The sequence below is a fragment of the Anolis sagrei genome, chromosome 2, assembly GCF_037176765.1.
Source record: "Anolis sagrei isolate rAnoSag1 chromosome 2, rAnoSag1.mat, whole genome shotgun sequence".
NCBI lineage: Eukaryota > Metazoa > Chordata > Lepidosauria > Squamata > Dactyloidae > Anolis > Anolis sagrei.
In genome coordinates this window covers 288087250-288100540 of record NC_090022.1, presented here as the reverse complement: position 1 = coordinate 288100540, position 13291 = coordinate 288087250, and the positions used below count along the sequence as shown (strand labels likewise).

General features: G+C 39.8%; 1 protein-coding gene across 3 annotated transcripts in view; it reads right to left on the bottom strand.

The window, feature by feature from the left end:
• The window catches only part of DYM (dymeclin), a 258206-nt gene that overhangs the window by 84326 nt on the left and 160589 nt on the right, over window positions 1-13291 (bottom strand). For all 3 annotated transcript variants that reach the window (XM_060761240.2, XM_060761241.2, XM_060761242.2), the window contains one exon: window positions 493-595. In XM_060761240.2, coding sequence (XP_060617223.2) covers window positions 493-595 — 103 coding nt within the window. The remainder of the gene's footprint in view (window positions 1-492; window positions 596-13291) is intronic.

Sequence of the window (13291 nt, the reverse complement as noted above, 5' to 3'; positions counted from 1 at the left end):
TTTAATGCAAGTTGTATGGTCTCTGAGGTCTGCTACATCTTCATGGAGAATACCCTCTAGTATATATACCAAAAGGAAAACCAAACAACACAATAACCTCAGGTTTATGAGTTTTTGCTGCAGATGGTTGGATGCCAGCTGGAAGGCGGTACTTTGGTGTTCCACTTCCTCAGGATACCACAGTACTTTGCCACAATACTTCCCCACTCTGTTTGACGGCCATTTTAATGGCAACCAAATACAAATGTTCAAGAACTACCAGCTGTCAGGCTTCAGTAAATCTTTTAGCTATGAATTGCTGTGGTTTTTATTTTGCTATTTGCAACTGTTTTTTTTTCTCTCTCAGTGAGTTTCAGACATGATGTCATGAACGAAGCTTCCTATATTTTGGTGCTGATGGTTTCCAGGTTGTCAGACACTTTGACAGACTTCTGCAGACTTGGGATACACCGCTTGGACACATTACCCTAAAACACAAAGGTTGGTACTCACATAATCCGGAAGCGGAGAGTCATCCGAAGTGAGGGAACTCCTCAAGGACCCAGTGGCTTGCTCTAAAACTTTGTTGTGTTTTTTTGACAGCAATGCAAACAAACTGCAGGAGGAAATAAAAAGTATGTGTTCAATACAAACCGATATGCCGGTGTTTTGCTTTTATTATACAAGACTGCCAATTTAGAAGTGTTTCCCTGAAATTGTGTATTACAGTGGTACTTTTTCCAAACACATGCTATATGGGGTGTTTCTTTGGAAATGTAATTCTGCAAGAGGCAGGCTTAGTTGGATCATGGAATATATTTTTATAATACTTCGGAAAGCCAATGTTTTGTTTTGACATTCCAAAACACTAAGTAACCAATTCCAAAAAGCCGATAACAGATGTGACATGATGTTGATGCAGAGCCAGGGCTAAGGAATAAGTCTTTAAAATCACATGCTCTCTTCCCTTTAGCCCCACTCTTTCTTCATTCACAATCATTCTCTTCACACACTTTAACTACCATTTGCCACGATTCCACATTTTCATGTTAATCCGTTAACACATATATATTCAGTAGTGATCCAAATCTAACAATTGGCACTAGGGATGAATGCTTGCTTCTTTAGGTGAAAATCAGCATTACTTTGCATCTGCATTGGTCCAAGAAGTTTATTACTAGTGAAAAACAAAACAAATATTCCCAGCAAATCCCTTTAATTTTAAAAGTTGCCACGGAGTCCATCTATTTCTACAATAATGAACACACACTGGCAGCAACTATGACCCTCATGGGTGCATCTTCACTGAAGAATTCATGCAGTATGATAACACTTTAATTGCTATAGCTCAGTGCTATAAAATTCTGGGAGACTAATTTGGTGGAGCACCAGAAGTCTTTGTCAGAGAAGGCTAAAGACCTTGTAGAACTACAACTTCCATTATCCCATCACATTGAGCCATGACAGTTATGTTGTATAGATACAAGTGGCCTCAAATGTAGATGATAGTTAAGGTGGCTATTCTTGGTAGACATTCAAGTTCATGAGTGCATTATAAGTGGACAGTTTCTTAGATCCATGCTGAAAGACGGAAGATTACAAAGTTGGAATCTAAATGACTTATTCTATACATAGTGGTGTGTCCCAGTCCTACACCATGAGTATAGACTCCAACAGTTTTCAAAATGTGTGGAGAACTTATATATCACAAGCATGTCCCTTAAAGCAAGGTTTCTTGCATTTTTCCTCAATTTTTGTAAACATGTAATCTGTAGTCAACCACAGAGCCTGTTCCTCCACTAACCCACAAGATGATCTAGGTCCATTCCTTGATGTCACAGTGAACTTCAGAGGCACTTGGAAGCAGTACTTTTAACTGCTTCCAATGGCTATTGATAGCTATGTTCTTCCCAATTCTTGAAAAGGGGTTGTGAGACCTTCCTATGTTTCAAATACCTCTGCAGTCCAATGCGGTTCTAGGCTGCATCAATAGGAGAAGCCATAGTCTCTCTTATTCTGCTTTAGTCAGAAGTCACCAAGACTGTGTCCAGTTTTGATCACCACAATTCAAGAAGGATATGGACAAGTCATAACACATCCAGAGAAACACAACCAAAATGATCCAAGGGATGGAAGCCAAGCCCTATGAGGAGCAGCTTAGGGAGCTGGTTTGGGGAAAAGAAGTAGATATGATGGCCATATTTAAATACTTGAAAGGATTCCACAAGCTTGTTTTCTGCTGCTCTGGAGACTAGGACATGGAGCAATGGATTCAAATTGCAGGGGAAAATATTTCACCTAAGCATTAGGAAGTGCACCCTGCTAAGAGTGGCTCAACAGTGGTATATTTGTGCGGGTTGGTCTGGATGGTCCTTATGGTCTCTTCCAGTTATATGATTCTATCCAATGGACTTAGAATAGCGTTTGGAACCAAAATGAAAGTGATATTTGTATCTATACAATATGATCCAATCAACTTGTTGTGTTCAGAAAATGGTCAACTCCATTTGGGGACAGCTGATGGTTGTAGAATCCCTTGAAAAGTTACACCATGAGTAGTATGTGCCAGAGACAACTAGAACATAAATGCCTGAACTAAGTTCCATCCTCACCACTGCATCCCCAGTGGGTAAGACAGTTTCCTGAAACATCCTTGATCATCCTTGCCACCTTAAAAGTTTGAAGCTGGAATGTATTCAGAAGTGCAATGGCTCTTGGTACATGTTGGGATTTGCTTCCAGGACCCATGGACACCAACATCCATGGATGTTTATCACATTATATACAATGTTTTTTTTTAAATATTTTCAATCCATGGATGGAGAAGTCATGGGCATGAAGGGCCTACTGTGCTTCCAAACGGAAGACCTGCCACTTCAGCCTCTACTTAACTAGCCACCACTCTGAACTCAACAATTCCTTCTTACACATCCAAGAAAAACAGCAGATTTTTCCATATGCTAGGCTTTATTTCTAGGATTCGGGTGATACTCTATCAAACCACACTCTTCAGAGTATTCTTGAATATCCCCAGTGGCCTGAATGATAGCTCCAAGACTGTACTTGAGTTCTTGGTTTATGGATTGTAGCTTCTCTTTCTTGTGGTCCATATATCACAAGGTATATGGCCCCCAAAGGCAGAGATTTTATTTAGCACCATGCCTGCAGTAGTTTAAAATGGAGATCTTACATAAAAAGCAGGTCTAATGATATCCTCAAACCACAAATGCAATTCCCATATGCACTACTGTGAAATGTGCGTAACATTTTAGAGGCTTAGTCCTGACATAATAATTTATAGACTATTCATTTAGACAAGCCCTTCATCTCATTCAGTGGAGGCAGAATAAAGCAAGCCTACTTTTCTAGACAATTCATTCCAGAGATTTAGTAAACTCTTGATCAAAGCTGACATGTCTGGGGTCCAATGGTCTGCCTCTATGGCTACTCAGGAGCTGCACAGACTACCAAAAATGCCCCCAGTAGAAAGAAAGAAACGAAAGCCAGTGGTAGCAAAATATCCCACTTCTGGTTTGGAAAAAAACTATTATTTTATGTTAAATAGTAGGGTGCAATGTTTCAGGATTTGTTATTCCTTGTTTTCAAAACAGATAATTCACTGTATTTTTTTAAACATTTTTGACCAATAAAGGCAGCCTAAGGGAGTAATGTTGTAAAACAGTCCAGGAGGACACATATGTCACATGGTTACATTTAATTCAACATTGTTCTGGGACCAAAGAACTGTATTTTAGAATTAAAAAGTATATTAATAAATATATTTTTACTACATAAAATTACATTATGGATACACATAAAGAAAAGTAACATAAAAACATAACAAATGTCACAATCCAACAACAACAACAACAACAACAACGTAAATATACACACTCCACAATTAACCTACTACCGCTACAATAATTAAACTAAGAAAAGGTTATATATCGCTTCTAACTAACGTGGGGATCACAATCAGATACAATGCCCCATCTCCCTCCAAATACCTACCCTTTTCACCTGGTCACGCCCAGCATATTTTTAATTTTAACTATTACATTTGGCCCTTCCTTGGATTTTAATGCGTTGTTGTGTTTCATTAATGTTTATTGCTTTGTTTTGAGTTCATTTTGTTGTATTGTTGTTGTGTTTTTACTGATGTATTTGGTCTCGGCCTCTTGTAAGCTGCACCAAGCCCTCCGGGAGATGGTAGCGGGATACAAATAAAGGATTATTATTATTATTGTTATTATTATTATCATCATCATCTGCCCTTGCACTCTGCTACTCTGCTGCTGAATATGCATGCACAGTGTGGAATACATCACGTTAAAGCAGTGGATGTAGCTCTTAATGAGACATGCCGCATTATCACAGGATGTCTACGCCCCACACCACTGCAGAGATTATACTGTTTAGCTGGTATTGCACCACCTGACATCAGTTGGGAAGTAGCAGCCAATAATGAAAGGACCAAGGCAGTGACAACTCCGGCCCATCCTCTGTTTGGATATCAGCTGGCATGCCAATGGATTAAATCAAGAAACAGCTTCCTAAGAGAGAGATTCTTGCAGGAACGCCTCAGCAAGCAAGAATCCAAAAGTGGCAAGTTAAAACCCGGCACCTTAATCAGTGACTGAGATGAGAAACTCCCCCCTGGGCACACAGAAGACTGGGTGGCCTGGAAGGTGCTGAATAGGTTGCGCTCTGGCATCACAAGATGCAGAGCTAACCTAAGGCCCGTCGCAAACTAGGTTCCTGCTGGAGAAACCCTTGCTAGCAAGTCCCTGACGTCATGAGCCTGCGCCTCTCTCCCCGCCCCTTTCTCCACCCCTTTCTCTTTGCGAGCGTGGTTTTTCCTTTGCTAGGGCAGCATTGCCCGCATTTTCTCTCAGTTGAATTCTGCCAACTGAGAGAAAATGCGGGCAATGCTGCCCTAGCAAAGGAAAAACCACGCTCGCATGGAGAAAGGGGCAGAGAAAGGGGCGGGGAGAGAGGCGGAGTCTCGTGACGTCAGGGACATGCTAGCAAGGTTTTCTCTCGCAGGAACAGAGTTTGCGACGACTCTTAAGAAATGGGACCACAAAGTGGAATCTACGACATGTGAGTGTCAAGAAGAGCAAACTACAAACCACCTACTACAATGCAACCTGCGCTCTGCCATATGCACAGTGGAGGACCTTCTCACAGCGACGCCAGAGGAACTCCAAGTGGCCAGTTTCTGGTCAAAGGACATTTAGCATAATGCCAAGTTTTTAAAACTTTGAATTTTTAAATGCATTTTAACTGTACCCTCAACTTGCTTCTTACACAATAAATAAATAAATAAATAAATACTTCTAACTTGCCAGCTTGTGTTTATAGATGGTAGATTGACAATTTTCTCTACAGTTTATCAAAAAACTTTTATAAAACCAATACATATTTCAAGGCGAAGTATTACATGTACACATAAGTATAGCTATTTATTTAAATCGATGCCTAATGTGAGTTCCGGGTCCCATTTTCTTCTTCATGAACTCAAACACTAAATTCCATAATTGTTTTTAAGGTGTGGCAGGATGGATGTTCAAATGTTTCCCAAGAAATAATCTGAGATAATTTGGACACTTTTATTATATCCTGATGTTGTTCTCTACGTATACATATCAATGTATGTTATTGTGTTTTAATTTATCTCCTAATGTTTATGTCTTTAATTTTTTGGAGCATTATACATTCTTGACAAAATACTACACTTAGTAACCTGCAAATGCAATTTGAAAAATATTTTTTTTAAATTAATTTAAAAAATTACAAAAATGTGGTCTAGTAATTTACTTTGCATCCAAAACCAGACTCCAACTGACACAGGCCTATTTGTGGAAATATGATTCACTTTACATTGCTTTGCATATTGTAATGCAGCTGACCTTTTGTTGTCTCCCTGCTTCTCATGGTTACTTGGAAAAATGCATTTTGTAATTTACAGTCTCTTTTTGCCAAAGTCATCTACCTTCCCTGCAATTGTAATGGTGAATGTTTACAGAGTTTTTAAAAATGTCATCTCCCTAATGCATTTTCACTTGTAATCATAATAAAAATTACGATTTGAATTAAAATAAAATACACCCCAATACATTATTCCATTAAAGAACCAATTAAAGCTAATATTTTCAATCAAGCACTGACGTAAAATGGTATAAAAGTATTTTACAAACACAACAAGGTAGAGGGAAAGATCTTTTGAAACAATCTGAAACAGTTAGTGGCCAAAGTCCTGTTTGAATAATAATTAAAAAAGGTTTTCACCTGCTAGATCAGTGGTTCGCAATCTTTTTTTGACCAGGGACTACTTGACCCGGGACCACTTTGACCAAGGACCACTCTCCAACATTATACCAAAAGGGTTATGAATCAGTTTTTGGCAAACTTCAGATAGATTCGGTTTGTGTATTTGGGGAGCTGATTCGGAAAATTGAATTGGATAGACATCAGCTCTAGTTTCTGATACAGAACATATTCCATCCACTAGTCGCCATCTACTCACTCACAGAAAACCATTTTCAATAATCTAGATCTGATGTGGTCTATCCAATGCAATTTTCTGAATCAACACCCCAAATAACCCCGGGAACAGGCCTAAAAATGAAGACACCCCTTTTGTGGGTAGTCAGCCTTTTCCCCCGGTGGCGCTGTGGGTAAAACCTGTCCTGGCAGGACTGAAGACAGACAGGTCGCAGGTTCAAATCCAGGGAGAGGCGGATCAGCACCAGCTCTTCATGCAGGGACATGAGAGAAGCCTCCCACAAGGATGATAAAAACATCAAATCATCCGGGCGTCCCCTGGGCAATGTCCTTGCAGACGGCCAATTCTCTCACACCAGAAGCGACTTGCAGTTTCTCAAGTCGCTCCGGACACAACTAAAAAAAAAAAGCCTCTTCCCTCCCGACATCCCTGTTGCCTCGGCACTATAAGAGGGTTTCACAAGATCAGTCACTCTCATTGCAACGGTGTGAGGCGGCAAACCATATTTGAGTTCTTGCGGACCACTGGTGGTCCACGGGCCACAGATTGGGAACCCCTGTTCTAGAGGATGGGGATAAATTCAATTTCTTTTTTTGTTGCCCTAAAGTTTTTCCTAATGTTTTAATATGTTTTTCTCCTACAACCAACTGGAAGAGGATTTCCAGTCTTCTAATTATGAGCAAGCAGATTTCAGTTGCCATTTTGAGAGAGACAATGGAGGAAAATTGAGCTATATTGGATTTCCTTTGGAAAGAAGTGTGGTACGCAAGTGGATCTGACAACAACAACAGCTTAAATTTTGTACCTCGCCTCCATCTCCCTGAAGGGACTCGGGGCAGCTTACATATGACACAAGGTGCCTAAAAACAAGGCAAAAAAAAAACAAAAACAAAAAACCACATGGGACAATACAAAAAAAGTAAAAGCAATAGCACATAAAAGAATAATATAAAACTCAGAACAATGCCCAATGACCTATGGTGACTACTGCCAATGGCCAAACTGTAAACAAGACAAGGGAATGGGATAGCGCATATTGTAGCTAAAGAATAAGGGCATGGGATGACAGTGCTGTGTAATTAATTGCGGACCATTGGGACTAGACAGTCTCAAAGGCATGTTTAAACATCCAAATATTGGATAAAGCCTTGGCCGCAGTCTCGTCCTTCTCTTTTCCTTTTTCCCCCCAACCTAACCATGGTAGTAAGCATTTGACATTGCAAAACAGAGCTGTTTTGTGACATTAAAAAAAAAAACCCGCTGCTTACAGAGGTCCACAAGTAGTTATCTGCAGCGATGGGTGGGGATGGCAATAAGTTAGGAGTACATAGTTTAAAAATAAGTTTCAAAATTATATAGAGAGATGTCAAGCCAACTGGGAACGCCAACCAGACTCGAGATTTAAATTGGCATTGTTGTGTGATTTTTTTCAATCGTTATAACTTCTTTAAAACAAAAAGTCTGGAGCCCAAGTGACGCACTAATTAGATTTTACATTGTATTAAAGTCATGGGGGAATTAATCTCATTTCCACAGAGGATGCTTGATATGTTTGTTGAAATGCTGAAATAAAACTACTAAGGAAGAGTCTTGAGATGAAAAAAAAATGTTGCTTTTCCTCCAAGTTACAAAAACTTTAACACATACTATAAAGTCAATGAAATCCAAGATGAATTTAGTGTCAGTATTGTTATTATAAAGGCAAAATAAAGTTCCAAAGAAATCATACAAATGTAGACTATGCAACTGAAGTTATGCTCAAGTATCTTAAAAGACTAGAAAGGTATATGCCTCATGAATGAATTTCCACTTAATTGCTAAGGATATACAAAGATAATGACTAGCAGAGACTTGACTTTTCCATCTGTCAGTGCTATTAGATGTTTGTGTAGTGTAGAGCATCATTATGAAGCTAAAAATCAAACTACTGGAGGACTATGATGGGTAGAATTAATTTACAGTACTCAACCAAAAACATATACTGTATGATGCCTCAAAAGAAAAAAATGTATGATCTAATATGAAAGAGAGATTCATAACCAACTTTTCAGGCCAATGTTTTAGGAGACACAAGCATAAGACTTGATCCAGTTTTGCAATATGTAACATGGAGACAATGCTGCATTTGATAAATATTAGACTACGAAAGATTTGGACTGATGAAGGAATCTCTGTCCTTTGGAACCTCCTGCAGAACAATCAACCAACAACAATACTGTTGTTTCTCCACTTCCACAGGGGTTGGGGGTGAAGAACCTCCACAACAGTAGACAAGCCAGAGGGGATATGGTATGTTTTTATGGTATGTTGAGAGAACATATTTTTGGATTGCCATTGTGACTCTCTTCATCCAAGTGCTCACTTGGCCATCTCATCCCCCCATCCCCATTTACCAAGAAGTAGACATTCCTTCTAATTTTTCAGCTGTTCAAGGAATCAGAGAATATGAACATGTGATGGTCGAAAGCTGCTCTACAGGCCTGTGATTACACTTGAACCTCCACATTTGCAAGTTTGACATTTATGGATTTGATTATCCTTGATTATTCAAGTACGTGATGAAAATATTATCTCTAGGAAATTGACCATGGAGCCATGCTGGAAGATGTGTTTTAACTATGTTGTGCCCCACCTCAAGCCATGAGAAAAGGCAAGAAACTACTATTACTACTACTACGACTACTACTATTACTACTTAATAGTCCTGGGCAGCACATTTCTCCTAGTTCCTTCAGTGAAATTCTCTGGTCAGCTTCCAGTAGAAGTTGACCAAAGGATCATGCAAGAGGGCCTAGAAAATTCTTAGAGATGTTTTCTCTTGGAAAAAATACAGCATTTTTTTTACTCACAGATTTTCACTTTCAAAGGCATTTTGTGCCCCCAACTCCAGCAAATGTGGAGGTCTGAAAGTATTGCAGATGCAAAATTAAATATAATAATAATAATAATAATAATAATAAATTTGTACCCCGCTACCATCTCCCCAAGGGACTCGGTGCGGCTTACATGAGGCTGAGCCCACAATACAACAACAAAAACAATAGCAATAGTAATACAAACAATAAATAAACTCATAAACAGAAAATAGCAATAAACATTAAACTACAGTGAAAAAAATAGCTATGAAATATGTGCAATGATTTTTGGAACGGCCCCGGATTACGATTGTGGGTGGCGTGTTTTTAATAGTGATTATTATGTTTATATGTTTTAATATGCATTTTTAACTTAAATTTAAATTTTTAAATTTTAACTTAAATGTATTTAATTGCTTGTTCTCTAAATGCATCAAATAGTTGCCATTTGTAAAGCCACCTTGAGTCCCCTTCAGGGTAGAGAAAGGCGGGATTGTGGCGCAGCTGGCTGAGTGTGGGGAGGCTAAATTAACTGATTTATGAGGCCATAAAGAAGACTCCAGAAAAGCATTCCAGCGGGGAAGCATGCGGGGAATGCGGAGGTGCTTCATCAGCATTGCAGATGGATGATGAAAGCGACAGCTCCCCTGGCGGCCACAAAAAGTTAAATAGCCTCTGTCTATGTCTGTATATGTTTGTATGTCAAAAATTGGCATTGAATGTTTGCCATATATGTATACACTGTAATCCGCCCTGAGTCTCCTGCGGGGTGAGAAAAGTGGAATATAAAAGATGTAAATAAATAATATAAATAGAGTAAATAAATAAATAAATAATGCTAGGAAAACAACAACAACATAGCTCAATTTATAGGGTAGCTCTGAGGGGCAGGATGACGGACGAGTAGATGCAAAGGTGCTCAAAAAGGGCATCCTTTCCCTTCTGCCAGCTTTTCAACAAGACTCGTTTCAAGTGGAAATATACTGTAACATCAGTAATGCAGTGTGATTATTAGTGCTTTTTAAAACCACATTATTCTTTGTTGAGTCTATTCGGTTATTTTGAGAATCAGTGTGAAGTTTCACAAATAACGAAGCGCTGCTGTCATGCCGCAATTCCACTACTTTTCAGTATACCATGATTTCCTCCTCCTCCTTCACCCTCCTCACCCCAATTTAATAAAGAGGTCAGAGTTTCGTTTTATATTAAAATGTTTAGTTTAAGAACCTCAGTGAACATACTTTACAGTAATTCCTATATACATAGGCTCCATTTCGTTTTCAATAAGCAATTACATGAAAATTGCACTGCTTGTTTCTGTGCCATGAAAAAGAAAAGCTTACTGCGTAATGAGGGAAGGCCAACTGGAAAAATGAAATTGACTTCTCTGCAGTAGGACCAGACTGAATAGACTCTTTCACATTAGAAAAGAATTTGTCAACAGAGATTACCAACCCACAAATATTATCTAGAACAATGCGCAAAAATAGAGCATTTGTTAAAATTTTGGAATATATAAACTTGAATTCATTTTCAGAAATGTATTGTTATGATGCTAGGTGAGAGTATGATGGGGAATATTTAATTTTTGTAGAGGTAAGAGTGCTATCAGTTTTTTAAAAGTTGTCAGATGATATTCTAAGGCTTCTTTGCAATTCCTGAATTAGGTTTCAGTCTGATTTTCTTTTATTTATACGGGGAGAAAAAACCCCACCCAACCTTCAGACATTATACTATACTTGATATATCATACTTGACACTGAGCCCCTGGGGTGCAATGGGTTAGACCCTTGTGCCGGCAGGACTGCTGACCGACAGGTCGCGGTTCGAATCCAGGGAAAGCGGGTTGAGCCCTCTCTGTCAGCCCCAGCTCCCCATTCGGGGACATGAGAGAAGCCTTCCACAAGATTGTAAAACATCAAAACTTCCGGGCATCCCTTGGGCAACTTCCTTACAGACGGCCAGTTTTCCCACACCAGAAACGACTTGCAGTTTCTCAAGTCGCTCCTGACTTGAAAAAAAATCATACTTGAGGATAACCAAGCAATGGGCATTATACATTTTGGCAAATCTGAATCTCAGTGACTTAGATATGAAGGAAGTAGGCCGAGCTCATTCCACACCACTATCTTCCATGTTGATGAATTGTTTCCAGAATGTCTTCTTCTTTTACCCTCCTTTCGTCTTCATATGATTTTCATTTGATGTTCAAACACTGGGGTTTTTTTTTGGGGGGGGGGGTGTTGCTTGCTGGGGAGAAGCATGCTTATCTATTTCCCCCTTTTTTGTCTCTGTTTTGCTGTTCACACAGATTAATTAAGAGGACATGGCGGCAGCTGCTGTTTACTTTGCCTCTTGTAGAAAGGCACACACACACAGCTCCAGTAGGATCTGATAGACTGGAATCTCATTCATTCTAAGTTCAAGCTTTACTGCATTGCTGTATAAATGATGCTGCAGTCTGAAACAAAAACCCTGTGTTTCTCCAGTTCTCATTCATTATCCTCCCAAAACCAACACAGCTAGGCAGAGAACACAAAGAGGTGTTAAGCAGCCATAAAAAGACTGCGTAGAAAGGAGTTTCTTTGCCAGAGGTTTCATTAACTGAGGTGGATCTAGAAGTGTCATCACTCACTAAGGTAAAGATAAAGGTTTTCTCTGACATTAAATCTAGTCAAGTTTGACCCTGGGGGGTGGCGCTCATCTCCAATGCCGAAGAACTGGCATTGTCCGTAGACGTCTCCAAGGTCATGTGGCTGGCATGACTGCATGCAATGCGGTTAGCTTCCTGCAGAAGCTGTACCTATTGATCTATTCACCTTTGTATGTTTTTGAACTGCTAGGATACCAGAAGCTGGGCCTAACAGTGGGAACTCACTCCGCTCTCTAGATTCGAACCACCAACGTTTTGGTCAGCAAGTTCAGCAGCTCAGCAGTTTAACCCACTGTGCCACCTGAGTGCCCTTCTCTTCCACTAAGAAGAAAGGAATTCAGATAAACATGGCTATGGCTCCAATAGGTGGTTTAAGAGCAATTTCATTTTTAAAAAGTCACCAAGGGGTAGTTGCTGTGGTCATAATAGACAGTATGGCTGGTTTACACAACATAGATTGTGACACTTTGCAGACCAGCAGAATCAGTGTGGTGTAAACACTGATGGGTTACAGCCTAATAGCACAATAGCTTTGCAGACCAACTTCACTGTGGCTGCAACAGATTAATACTGCTTATCATCAAGAAAGCGAATATAAAGTGCCTTAGCCATGACAAATATGAATGAACTGCAATTGAGTGGAAACAGGAGGAGCTATTACAGTACAATCTACGAGGGTTTTTTTAGACTACCAGAGTAATAATAATAATAAAACTTTATTTATACCCCGCCACCATCTCCCCAAGGGGACTTGGGGAGGCTTACATGAGGCCAAGCCCAACAACACATCAGTAAAAACAAAACAGCAAGCAAAAAAAACAGTACAATTAATATAACTCACATATAAACAATAACACACGGAATTTAAAATCCTATGGCTGGGTGAACAGAGGTAGGATGCATCTAAGCAGGAGGGTTTTAAAAGATAATGTAGGGAGACCAACCCAACGGGTAGTAAAGTGCTTCTGAGGACAATTGCAGAGAATTAATAAAAGCAGGGCATTGTTTCCTTATTCAGGGAAGGCACACTGGAACAGCCACGTTTTCAGGCTCCTGCTAAAGACTGCTATTGTGGGGGCTTGTCTGATATCCTTGGGGAGTGAGTTCCAGAGTCGTGGGGCCACCAAGGAGAAGGCCCTGTCCCTCTCCCCACCAATCGCACCTACGAAGGGGGCGGGAGTGAGAGCAGGGCCTCTCCAGATGATCGAAGAGAGTATCATGTGGGCCTTTGATATCCACTGGGATCTGGTTCCAGGACACACAAAATCCTTGAATGCTCAAGTCCAATTACATATA